The sequence below is a fragment of the Drosophila virilis genome, chromosome 2, assembly GCF_030788295.1.
Source record: "Drosophila virilis strain 15010-1051.87 chromosome 2, Dvir_AGI_RSII-ME, whole genome shotgun sequence".
In the NCBI taxonomy this organism is placed as follows: domain Eukaryota; kingdom Metazoa; phylum Arthropoda; class Insecta; order Diptera; family Drosophilidae; genus Drosophila; species Drosophila virilis.
Window position 1 is genome coordinate 18446701 of NC_091544.1, and position 13758 is coordinate 18460458.

General features: G+C 38.6%; 1 protein-coding gene across 3 annotated transcripts in view; it reads left to right on the forward strand.

Annotated features, from left to right (window-relative positions):
• Positions 1–11849, forward strand: part of side-VI (sidestep VI) — a 90474-nt gene extending 78625 nt beyond the window's left edge. For all 3 annotated transcript variants that reach the window (XM_070207069.1, XM_032435335.2, XM_070207070.1), the window contains exons 13-17: positions 2384–2546; positions 6462–6683; positions 8023–8322; positions 8973–9130; positions 9287–11849. In XM_070207069.1, the coding sequence (XP_070063170.1) occupies positions 2384–2546; positions 6462–6683; positions 8023–8322; positions 8973–9130; positions 9287–10129 (1686 nt within the window). In that variant the 3' untranslated portion in view covers positions 10130–11849. The remainder of the gene's footprint in view (positions 1–2383; positions 2547–6461; positions 6684–8022; positions 8323–8972; positions 9131–9286) is intronic.
• Positions 11850–13758: the final 1909 nt, after the last annotated feature.

The following is a 13758-nucleotide window of genomic DNA, read 5'->3' on the forward strand; positions in this document are numbered from 1 at the left end:
ATTTTTCTTTCATTTTTTTTTTTTTATATATTTTCCATTTTGTGTATGTGTTTTGCTCAAAGGCAGGCAACAGCCAACAGCTCATTAATTTTTCGCCATGCTTTGGCATTTCCCTCTCTTTCTCTCGACTCGTGTCGGTCGGGCTTGGCTTTTCCTACTAGACTCATTCTCCATAGAGATGCAAACACGTATGAAAATAGCTCACGAAATTTGTCGAAAATCTTGCACACAGAATGGCTGGCCGAAAAACTCATTAAATTGTCACCGAAATGTTTAAATTTTAATTAAAATACATAAACAATAACATTTATTTTTCGGGCTGTCAGCACTAGGCAGGAATGCAATAAAAATGCAAGCAACAGACGAGCCATAGATGGGCAAAAAATCAGACAATGCCTTAAAGCAAAATTAAATGGGCGTTTGCGTGTGTGTGTCTTTGTTTTCCCAGAAACAATTTAGGCATTTGTGCTTTTTATCTGTGCGCTGTACAACTGTAATAATATTTACGCTAGTTTCAGCAACATTAAAATAATATAAACAACAGTACATAATGATAATTTATATTCATAGTTGAGCATAAATCTGCAGTACCCACACAGACACACATACACACAAGAGAAAAGAGCATGTGAAATGTAGTCAAAAATTTGGTTTTGGTCTGGCAACTAAAACTTTGGAATCTTCTTGGCTGACAATTGCAGCAGCCCCAAAAACTATGCAATGATTTTCACAATGCCTTATTCTCATCACTATTTTCCGAGAATTTGTGTGTGTATATTGCAAATTTATTATTACTTAACATGCAGCATATGCGCTTGCCGCAGTCAGTGTGTTGCTTGCGGTTACATTCACACACAACACACACACACACCCACACTGTTGCGCAGGTGTTGATGCGAAGTGCTGGCAGCTGCCAAGTTACCGCCTTTGTGATAGCACTTTTGCTTAATACAACCCGGCAGAAGTGTATGTCATATAAATAATTCGTATATATGTATATATATATATTTATATATATGTCCATATTTTAATTTTCATAAATTTGTCATAAATTTGCATAAATACTTTGCCTGCACCTGACATAAACGTGCATAGCTGGTAAATACCCCATTGTCTATATGAGAAAACGCAGCACTTTCATTCTCAAATAATTCAAGTGCTTAGTTGCTTTAAGCTTAAACAAATACTTACCATTTTTTTAACTTTATAGTTTAAAGCGTTTTTCGAAATTTTTTTAACAAAAGTGAATTCTTCACCGCAATCAACCAATTATAGTTTTTTACACATTTTCTTTAACTTTGAAGAGCGTGCTTCAATTAAAGAAAACTTTAAACGTTTTTATTTATTTTTATTTTTTTTTCTGCCCTAATTAAAATGACAAGAACGCCCGGTTTTAACTTGGCTGGAAACTCGAGAGTTGGGGTGTAAAAATAAGTGCCGCGCTCCAACTGATAAATAAGCTGCACTTTGCGTGACATTTTGAAGCGTACTGGGCGCTGTAGAAGTGATTTTAATTTTTAATGAGTTCAAGACGCCTAGCGCTGATTAAGTGCGTTTATTTTTCCAGCTAACAATTCCCAAGGTAAATAGACACAGTCATGGCAAGCTGCTATCTGAGTATTTGCGCGCACGCGCCTGTGTGTGTGTATTTGTTTTTGTGCAAACAAATCAATCGTCTTGAATGTTGTTGTTCATTTGACCGTAATAGAGTTGGAGGATTTCATTAGCACAACATTTGACACAACACAAACACACACAAAGAATCAACAATGGGCCCGCAGGGCGTGGCCACTTATCAGGTTCAACATGCCCGAACACATGGCATACATTAAAGCCATGTTAACATAGTTTCCTTGTGGCCCCAGCAATCACAGACTCGAAGAAATATGAGCCCAAATAGCCAACCACAAAATGCTTCATTTGTTTTTACTGCCAAATTGGGAAAACTTTCCCTTCTTCTTGACCGCCCTTATCACATATTGTTACTAGCTGCATGTGTGCAAGTGTGTATATGTGTGTGTGTGCTTTTATTGACATGAAATTATATTAATGAAAGACTTATTGACAGCTGCGATCAATCAGGCGGTCTGACAAGCACATTACGCATACGCCACCGAGCCACAGTACTGTGCCGAACGCAACTTTAACGGTTTTATTGTGTATTTAATTTATAATTTAATGCATTAAAATCATATTACAATTACATAATGCAACATTTACCGATATAACAATTAACTGTTTAAAACAACTTGATATACGTTGATTAATTTATTAAAAATAATGAAGATGGTGGCATAATAATTTGATTAAGTTTTTTAAAAGGCATAATAAAAACGTTTTTATACAATTTTTTTGATATACTTTTTTAATTTGTTACCTACAGGAAATGGACTTCGGCACCATCATGTGCTGGGCGGACAACAATGTGGGTCAACAAAAGGAGCCCTGTGTATTCCATTTGATAGCAGCGGGAAAACCGGAAGCGCCCACCAATTGTACCGTGGTCAATCAAACGTCCGATTCATTGGAGGTTTATTGCCTCGAAGGTAAGTACAGGGCCACACTCAAAGGCTGCCAGAAATAGCCAGCCAATTGAGCAGCTTTTATAATTGCTGATGAGAAAATCAATGGTCGAAAAAAGATATATATGTGAGCATACATATATGTCAGAATATTTGTATGTGTGTGATAAAAAAAAAGTTAGCCACAACTCAAGCAATGTGCTGCATGGCTAGTTAAATGGCCAGAAGAGAGTTTGAAGAGTATGTTGAAAATCATGGTACATGTGTATGAGCATGCTGTTGGGTTTCCTGCAGCGCTTTTCAGACTCATTTAAAATACATGAGCAACTTAAGTGCACTTTGGCAGCAGGCAATGCGAATGAGAATGCGAGTGTGTGGATCTGTGTATCTATGTGTGTCTGTGTGTGTGTGTAACTTCCTTCGAGATACAGGCGAATAATAAAAATGCAATGAAAGCATTAAACTAGAAAAGGCAACACGCTGAGAAATAGCCATAGTCCATACACAGAATGCTCTAGCGTTAGAGAAGATTGTAGTACTTGCTGAAAAAGAAAACGGCTGGCAAATGTAGCAAAGTTTTAACCGCCAAACGGTTCATGGCGCAATGTTACCAAAAATAAATAAAGCCGGAGTATAAAATGATGAAGTAGTCGCACAGTAGCACCAGAGCACAGTAGCAAAGCCAGCAATAGAGTCAGAGACGTAATACAGTGAGCGCCAAAAGTTAAGCACAAATTTGAAAATACAAAATGTTTTGGCTTGTTATGCAACTTGCTTGCAGTAAAGTAAAGGCAAAAGCGCAAGAGCAAAGGCAAAAGCAAATGCAAAAGGCGAAAACTTTAAATACAAATTCAATTCGCATATTTTATGCGCTACGGAAATGCAAAAGATAGAAAACTGCCAGCAAAGCGCAAAATAAGAAGCACAAATTGTTGCAGCCGAGCTCAAAGTTCAGCTCCACAGCGTTGCATATTAGCACAGAGTAGAAGGCAGCCAGAGGACAGAGGACAGCAGTCGAGAAATGTCCTCACAAATTGCGACTGTAGAAGTAGAGTTTATGATGCATTTATGCAGCCCTCGAAACGCTCTCAAGTGCAAAGCAAAGCGAATAACAGAAGCAGAAGCAACAGACGCATAACGAGGCGGCTGCTGAAAGTTCAACAAAAAGCGCATAATAACTGCATACTTAATGCATGCCCTAATGTTAGCCTTCTTGACAAACCTATTCCTAAGGGTAACCAACCCCGTTCTCGAGGCGACAACCCTTTTGTTTGTCTCAAGCCTTAGCTCAGCTACCCCGCCAGACGCTGTGTATGCTTAATGCGATTTTACAATTTGAGAGACAAGTACACGAATAATCATCAAGAATATTTCACAAATATATTTAAATACGTTTTAAATTATATTTTGTTTGTCGAAATCGCGATCTTTAGCCATTTTCACTGCTGTGCACTTTATTAATTTCCTAAGACTTAATTTAATTTTATATAAGGGTTAAATATTTTTGTAATCTATTATTAAATGCTTAAAGCTACATAATTTAATTCAATTTTCAATTATGTAAAAATACATTTCTCAATATATTATTTTCTTTTTATACCCTGAACCCATTAAAAGTGGGTATAAGGGTATATTGTATTCGGAAGGAAGCATCTCCGACACCGATCAAACATCCGTTTGATGTTGGAAGAAGAGGGATCCCCTAGTCGGGAGCTCCCGACTAGAACCTCTTACTTGTTCCCTTTGCAAATTTGGAATAAAGAAATCTGAAATGATTAGGGTAGCTTTTGGCCGGCTTTGTTCCAGTCAGTCAGTCAATCTGTCATTCTGGAAGAGACAGTTTTTGACATGGAGATATAAAACAGTGAAAAATGAGGATTTTTCAAATATTTGTTTCTACTATGTTTAATTAACAAAATTGATAGTGAGGCACAGGGCAACGGGACAAGAAAGCATATGCAATAACCTGCATACATGGAAGTGGTGGAGAAAGTCTTACCAGCTTAATCAAAACTAGTATCAAATATTTTAAAATGTTCTATTTTTTTCGATTCAAATAATAAAAAATGGGCTCATTTCAAAGATATTCAGTAAGTTCTATCTTTAAGGTGCGTTTTACGTATACGCTCTTTATTGTGCAAGCTACTCGCTTTGAGCATTTTATGTACATTTCGTAAAGACTTGTAGCCCGCATGCCTGCTAATTTAGTGGCTGCACATTATTATCATAGTCATCAGCATCATTAAAAGTTTAACGCAAGCTGGTAAGCAGAAACAGCAACAACAGCGGCAGCAACAAAACGCGATACTTCTTATATTGCACTTTACATTAAAGCAAATGACGCGCGCCCAACCCTGAGAAAAGCCCGTCCACCGACGCTGGCTTTTTTTTTTTATAATAACGCAACGTTAGCTGCGGTCGCTGCACGTTTCGACTTTAATAAGCCAGCACGCAAGTTGGCCAACTTGCCGCCCCAGAAAGCGAGCACGAGGATGAAAACTTGCTTCGAATTCAATTCAATGGGCGCTGGTGTTGCTGCTGCTGCGGTTCACAGACAACTTGAGGGCAAGTCGCCTGCCACAGGCTGCCCCTTAGCCAACCATTCCAGCTGAAACTCTCTCTTTCTCCTTTCGCTCTCTTTACCTCGTTTGCTCTCTGGGAGCGACAAGGCAACGAGGCAACGGAGGCAACTAACCAAACTCATCAAGCGTCGGTTTAATATAATAAAATTTCAGTTTATAACATTTTGCTCGCTGCCGTCGCTGATGCCTCTGATTCTACTGCTGCTGCCGTTGCTTTATTATTTCTGCTCGAGTTGCGCAATTTCCATTGTAGCCTGGCCCAAGTAAATAAAATTAACCCATTACAATGAAGTTTTTGTTGTTGCCTGGCTTGTCTTGGCCCGATGCTGCGGCAAATTTCATTAGCTAAACGTTTTAAAGTGCGCACAAAATGCTTTGGATATAGCCATGGCCAACCAACGAGCGACCCCTGGCCACAAACAATGATGCCACACAAAGGCCTTTGAAGCAAAGGCGAAGCACATTCTTTTGACTCTATTTCCGTGCAGCCTTTGTGCTAACAACCACCATCAGCAACGCCACTGTAGCTACCACCGTCTACAACAACAACAGTTGGCTAAAATAAGTACAACAATGCCGGCTAAATTCATAGCAACATATAAAACATTTTGCACAACAATTTCTCCTCTGGGTGGCACGTCCCTCTTGCCATCGCTGACCGACTCAAGTTGTAGTTGGGCAGGAACCTTTTCAAGCGCCGCCTTTATTACAAAATATTTTAACATTTTTCGCAAGTGTTTTAAGCCGACTTTTGTGTCTAGAACGAAGTACCATTTGAGCAGCAACAGCAACAACAAGGCCGAAAGCAAGAACAGCAACTTTAGCCGCTTATTTTTTGGTAAAGGGTGCCACATTTGCAACTGGTGGGTGGGGCGAACAATCTCCATTCAAGTGGGCGGCCAGTTCTTTTGTGGTGTTATTAAATGGCATTTAAAATGAAGCTTTAGATTACTTCAAGTATTTTTGTTAACTTCACTTAAACCACCCTCAAGAGAAGGGCACGACGACGCTTCCTCAGACAAAATGTTTGCATTGGTAATACCCAAATAAAGGACGTCAAGCTGTTAACATATAATTACGGTGTTTAGCTGCAAATTCCATTAAACTGGCTTTCAGAAGGCATTTACTATGTGTATTCAGCTATAAATAAATATTTTGATTTTTATAAGAATTTACTTAAAGCATCAGCCTTCAATGACTTGTTTATTCCATTATTAATCAGAACTTTATGTTTCTGGTATTTGAGGCATTTTAAATAAATGCAAATTTCAAATCTTTTTAAACAGCTACTGCAACAAACTGAGTCTAGCTGTACTTTGATAAGTCTTACAAATTATTTGCTTTTCTTTCATTATAGGCTTCGATGGAGGAATGCGCCAATGGTTCCTTATGGAAATCTTTGATCAGCACAATGGGCTGCTGCAAGCCAATATCAGCGCTAAGTTTTCGGTGTTCAGTGTTAGCGGACTGGACGCGGGTCGTCTATTCCGGATCTATATTTATGCGGTGAATGGACGTGGACGCAGTGAGGCCGTAGCCGTCGATGGATACACTCTGAAGGCAGCCGAAAAGCAAACTGGTAAGTAGTAAATGTCTGCAGGCGGCAGGGAACAGTTTTTCGCAATCCCAAATATTGTGCGAACCAGTTGCCAAAGACTTGTGAATTTTTAATGGATTTTTATGTGGCGCATGTATTGGCCATTTATGAATTTTTTATGATAATGTTGCTCGTACTCGCAAAGTCCGAGAGTCATGGCAGTTGAATATTTTTGCATACGATTTTCTATGTATGCATAATTGGGGCTCAAAGTCAGGATAGAGAATTTTCCCAGCTATTATTATCGTGCCGTCTTGCAATTTAATTACGCTAAACTGCTCAACGAATTGTAAATTCCTCAGCGCTACACAAAAAGTTTTTCCCTGCAGTTGCCCCACTCAACAGAAATAATAAAAAACTGGAAAAAATGATGCAAGCGTCAACGCAAAAAAAAAAAAAAACGAAAAGAAATTATATAAAATGATTAACATTAATGAATTGTCTTTAGGAGGTTTTCGCCTGGCACGAAATGAAAATGCCGCCCAAAAGCAAATTGTAATACTAATTAGCTGAAACAAAATGCCGTAAAGTAAAGTTTAGAAGAGGTTTTTTCCAATGGCTCGGCCAAAAAAGCGGGACGGGCCATGGCAAACTTGGCAAAGACAGGCACATTTTTGGGTAAACAACTTGAGTCGTCGTTTTAATTTTTCATAAAGTCACAACAAAAGTGTAAAAGGAAAATGGTGAAATTTGATGTTGGCGGCAGAACAAAAATTATTTTTATCGAACGCTGAACACACTTCACAAAACTTGTTTATGTGAAAATGTTATGTTATTGTATTATCATTCAGATATAAGAAACAAGTACAACGAAAATTTGTTGAAACCATGCAACTTAATATATGCAGTGATTGTTTTTACTAATTTTATTGTAAAAATTATTATTTTTTTATGCATATTATTATTATTATTATTATGATTATTATTATTATTATTATCATTAGTATTATATTATTATTATTATTACTATTATTATTATTTTTATTATTATTATTATTATTATTATTATTATTATTATTATTATTATTATTATTATTATTATTATTATCATTATCATTATTATAATTATTGTTAACATTGTCAATTTGATCCATAAGAGAAGCCTTTTGCGTATAGAGTATAAATTAAATTTGCATCCAGCCGTGTTATTAATGGGAAACTGTTTTGGGAGACTGCTTTGCGACGCAATGTCTAATTGGGCATTAAAAAGATTCCAAATTAAACATGATTTACACATCTCTCGTTTTTTCTCGTTTACTCCAACTCTCTCTCTCTCTCTCTCTCTCTCTCTCTCTCTCTCTCTCTCTACCAATCCTTTCAGTTGCATTAACGTCTTATAAGGGCAGCGCCCAGGGCGCAAGCAGCTTTGAACTGACACCCATTCTATCCATTGGCATCTTTGTGGGCATTCTGGTGGCTCTGGTCTGCATTGCGATTGGCACCATCGCCGCGCTGAAGCTGCGCTCGCACAAGCATCAGCAGCAGCAAAAATTCGCACATGCGAATGCGAAATTCTCACGTCCAGGCAATTTGCAAATTAAGGATAAAATCTCATTGCCATTGAGCCACTCCGAGGAGATGTACGACGAAAAGAATCCAGATGTCGTACCCTACAACGAGGGTAAGTGCAATTGCAATTCTGTCTAAGCTCCCGCTTCCCTTAAGATAAATGCGCCGCTAGTCTCTGTCTACGTAATTTATGAGCATTAGCCAAACGGGCTTCGGCACAAACAGTCTGCCAGTCAGCCAAGGTAAACAAACACTCTGAAGAGCATGTGTAGGGTCGGGGCTGCATTTTTGTGCCACGCTTGAAATATTTAAATGACAGCTAATTGCTAGCAGGCAGGCCTAACCTGCCTTTTCCATGTGTCTGTTTGCTCATATGTCTGCAGTCGAGAGGCTACCCCACCATCACGCACTCTGCGCCTTAAGCTATACAGCACTTAAAGTTTGTACCAGTGCACACGTTTTTGGCTTGATTAATGGCAATAAAGAAATCAGCGACAGCCTCACAGCTCAGCAATTTAATCAATTTTCTGAGCATACGGCAATTTCATGGCAAAAGCCGAAAAGAAAATTAAACGTTGCGCCACGAAAATCGCCAACAGATTTCCTTGAAAAAGGGCGGTGCCCGGCAGCTTGGGTAGCAAAAAACTTTTGCCTTTTGCGCCATTTAACAACAACTTTAACTTTCTCTCCCTGCCACGTTCTCTTTCTCGCATTCCCTTTTCTCCCATCCCTTCTTCCCGCTCTCGCTGTCTCCCAATTTAGTTGATGGCGAATATAAACAAAAATCAGCAACACAAACGCCATCGGGACATCTTTCAACAACCAGCGAGGTGGAAATCAGCTGTAAGCCTGGCGTCAGCGTCAGCGTCGGCGTTGGCGCCGGCTGCCCAGCAGACAGTGGCGCTTACCAGAGTAGCAAGGTAAGTTGCCGTTAGCGTCAGGGCAAACTGTCAGCCATGTATATATAGCCGGCGCTAAGGCGCACTTTTAGGACTGCGAGTATTTCAATGGCTGCAATATTTTTAAATTTATCCTATTAAATTTACCATATCCGCACGCTGGCAACCCCTCTCAAGGACGATGAGCTACACTATGCCGAGCTTTCGCTGAACAGCGCCACTTGCAGCAGCTCCAAGAAGAACCAACCCAGCCAGAACACAGTCCAGCAGCAGTCGCAGCAGCCGCAGCCGCAGCAGTCGCAGTCGCAGCCAGCCATGGGTGGCACCCTGCCACATGGCTCGAGTATGCGCAAGCTGTTGCCCAACATACCGGCAACGGCGACGCTGCAGCGCCACAAGCCAAATGCGGGCGGTCTGCAGCATCCGCATCAACATGCTCCGCCGCCCACATACGATTATTTCGAGGAGCCCACGATATATGCGCAGATTGATGCATATAAGACACGAGCTGGCGCTGCGGCTGCCATGCAGGTGGACACAGTGGCTGGAGCCGCCTTCGGACCATGCGCATCATCGCCAGGATCGCAAGGGACGCCCTCAACCGTGTCGCCGGGCACGGTGCAAATGTATACGTTACCCCCCCATCCGGGCGGCTATCATACGCTACCGCATAATCACCATCAGCAGCAGCAGCAGCCGCACAACTCCGCATCCATGATGCAAATGATGCATCAACAGTTGCAGCATCATCCAGCTGGCAACATGCCCATGCCACCCTCCTACCAGCAGCATCAGCAACAACAACAACAACAGCAACAACAGCAACAACAGCAGCAACAGCAGCTAGCACATGGCCAAATGCTCGTCTCGAGCAATAGCAGCGGGCTGGCCTCGACTGCGGCCATAGCCAGTCCCAGCAGTTCCCTCTCTGGACTCTCCGGTGTTGGTAAGTCCTACTCGCGCGAAATAGTCACAGTACGCACACCGCTCATGTATTCACAGCAGGAGAGCTGCGTCTAAGCCCAAGTCAAGCGGAATTGTGAGCTCTTTGAGGTTTGTGTCTAGGCTAAGCGTTGCCAAATCGAATTGACAGCTAAAAATTTAACTGTAAAATAAATCTACACGAATTGCAAGATCTAAAAGAAAAATTGATAGGCTAGGCGCCATTTGCCAGTTTCATTTACGATACAAAATAAAACAAGTTTTAAATCAATGTCATTATAAATGTCAGTGCATACAAATATTTGAAAGCAACCCATAAATTTGCTTCCCTCAGCAAATTGTAAAACCATATTGATTAAAGCTAAATAACAGTTAAGCGCAGAGCTACAAAAGATACCAATGCACCGATTTATCAGATTTATTTGCCATTAACGTAAATACTGAAAACATACACGATGCAAAAATTATTCCAATAAGAGTGGACGAAGTTGTAAGTTTAAAGCGTTATTAAATATACGCTAGCTAAATGAACAACAAATAAAAAACTACTCAAAGGCTTATAATTAAATTAAAGGCAGCGCAAAGTATTTCCCTAACAGATACTGACTGAGCTTCACAGCTTATTGGTTTATTTATATTTTTATTTTTGTTTTTATTTTAAATCTATTCTACAACAGCAATAAAGAATTCCAATTAAAAGTGCATCACAAAAAGGTTCCTTCCTTAAGGTAAGTACTTATTCTTGACACCGCAAACAGCAGATATAATCTATATAAACAAGAATTTATTACAAGAATGCAACTATTTTCCAATTTAAATTTGTAAATGTATGTAAATGTTAAAAACAATATATAGCTACCCAATTAGTTGCAGTATAGTAATAAGTATAGTAAGCAGAACAACAACAATTTATAGGAACTAAGCTCAATTTGGATAAACATTTAAGCATTACTATATATTAATAGAAGTTCACAAATCACAAGAGATACACACAAAAAGAAACATTTTGGCAATTATATACAAAAAATTATTAAAAATAAATTTTAAAAATAATAATAATAAAATAAAGACACACATATACACACACAAACTAGCTACAATTAGCTTAGAATAAATGATTAGTAGCTCATTACAACTGTAAATAGCAAAATGTTAAGCAAATAAATATGATTTTTTTTTTAAATGAATGTGTCATAAATTAATGTGAAATAGTTGCATATTGAAAGATAAAACTCAAAAGACTAAATACTTCAAAAACATTTTTTGAATAAATAAAATTTATTTGTATTTGAAATATATATAAATGTAACTTCAAACACTCTGTAAATTAATTGTTGCAACTATAAATTTACTTCATTAAATTGAGAAAAGAACCTTTAAACTTATTAGGCTAATTGTAAACAAAGTAAAAAGTGTTGTAAAAATCTGTTTGTCGATTCAGAAAACGGCTTATCAAAAGTTAAGAAACAAAAAATTATAGCTATATCAATGTATTTTCAAGGTGATGTCTCTTAAAATATATGAATCAGAATCAGAATACATTGACTATGTAAGCATACCAGAATGAAGTTAGTTTAGCTAATTAATGATAAATTAATTGAAAGTAAATGTAAAATTATAAAAATTATGAAAGGAAAAACCAATTAAAATAAATAATTAAGATTTAAATGTATGTTATCTAAGCCCTAGAAAATAACATGGAATCCAAGATCCAAGTGAACAAAGAAGAAGTCCCCCCAAACCAAAATACAAGGAATACAATAAACAAACTGAAAAACTAAATAAATTAAAAAATAAATTCAAAAACTCAAAAAATAAAGTATATCAAGGAGAGTAGTTTTTACATTTGTTAACCTTTGAAATATTTTCAACCATAGACTTGTGTGAATAGCACAATTTGAGGACTCTTGAGGACAGGCAAATCGCATTAGGCAAGTCTAACCTTGCCAGGCATAAGGCTGCTAGCATATTTTGTTACAACAATTTGCCCATTTAGGTCCGCCATTTGGCAACAATTTTAATGCTCACACAAATTGACATTGCAACGTTGCCATCGTCGTAGGGACTGTCGCCTGCATCTTCGGCTGCGTCTTGCGTCGCGGTTTCTGCACTTGCCTCAAGGGCAACCCGAGCCAAATAGCCTTTTGAAATTGTGCACTCAAATGGACACAGCGAGGACAGCCACCCACGACGAGGTGGCGTGTGCATGTGTCTACGTCTCTGTCTGTGCAAACATAGCGTATAAGTTATTCTATATGTGTAATGTGTAATGTGTGCGACGAGAGAGAGGGAGAAAGAGAGACTTGGTAGAACATTTCATTTGGCTTCTTTCATTTTGCTCCTTTTTTTTAATATTTTGGCCAGAGCCGTGGTGGGACAAACGTTTGCATGTGCACTGAGGCGTAGATCTAAAGAAATGAAAAAGCAGAGCAGGCACAGACATCACTTAGATTTGTGACTTGAAAACCAGCTATGGCAACGACAATGCCAAATGGTCATGTTTGACAACATTTCATGCGTTCTCACTTTTCCGTACATACGCATATCTCTCTTTTGCACTCGCTTTCTCTTTCTTTTCAAAGCTCTCTCTAGTGCGTTTCTTAGGCGTGCTGGTCGGAATTAAGAAGGAATCTTAAAATGACATACTGTTAGACGAATGGCTAGCGCGAAAGAGAGAGGAAGAGTGAGAGAGAAATAAAAATCATTGCAGCAAAGCTTGTAACAAGCATCTGGGAATGTGCACTTACTGCTCATATGTCACCTCCTAGACATTACTCCTCGTCTTTCCATAGTCACAGAAGTTACTGCTGCTATTCGGTAGTAATTATTGTGCCTGCTTTGATGTTTTTGGTCCTTTTACAGGCGGTTGACTTCAAATTAAAATTTGAAATGTCCGCTCAATTAAGTGTGCTCCCTGATCATTTGTAATGTCTGTTTAATGTCCAGCTCTGTACAATTTTTTTGTTTGTCTATCAAATGAAGGAATCATTCTCCAACATTGTGAACAGAAAAATGAAACGAAATGGAGCATGTTTCATGCGTGCCCTTTTTATCTGAGCCACATAGAAATGGTTTTAAAAATTGTATAGAAATTTTTATTAAGCTTTAAGTTGAAAGATGTTCTGATTGTTTTTTATTTCCACAAAATTATTGCAGACAACAAAACTGAACTTTGCTCATAATTGATGAATATTAAAGGAACGAAATATTATATACCTACCCTATATACAAATGTTGCACTTTTCTGCATGCTGTTAGAAACTTGCGACAACAGCCAAACTTTAACAGAGTTACTCTTTACGGTTAAACAAGGTACATGAATTAAAGAATTTGTCTTTTATATCAATCAGCTACAGATATACTAGCAATTTTGGTGCATATAACAATCGCTGAATGCTGCAGCTGTCCATCAATGTCAGACCAGCAACACCAACATTTTTTGCTGAGTGCACTCCGTAGTTGGCTGCTCGGCGTAACTCATCCATTGATATCTGCTGGCCATTTGTTAAGCAACGTATGCAGCTCAGTCTGGGGCTCATGCATCAAACTGTAAATGCATAATACGCTCGTATTTGTTACATTTGACAGGGCATCAACAAAAACGGAAACACGCGGCGTATGCGCAATATTCATATTTATATGCGTACTAATAGATATCAGGAAGTTGGTTGGGATATTGTAGTTGCAGCAGGTAAGTGACATCGCAG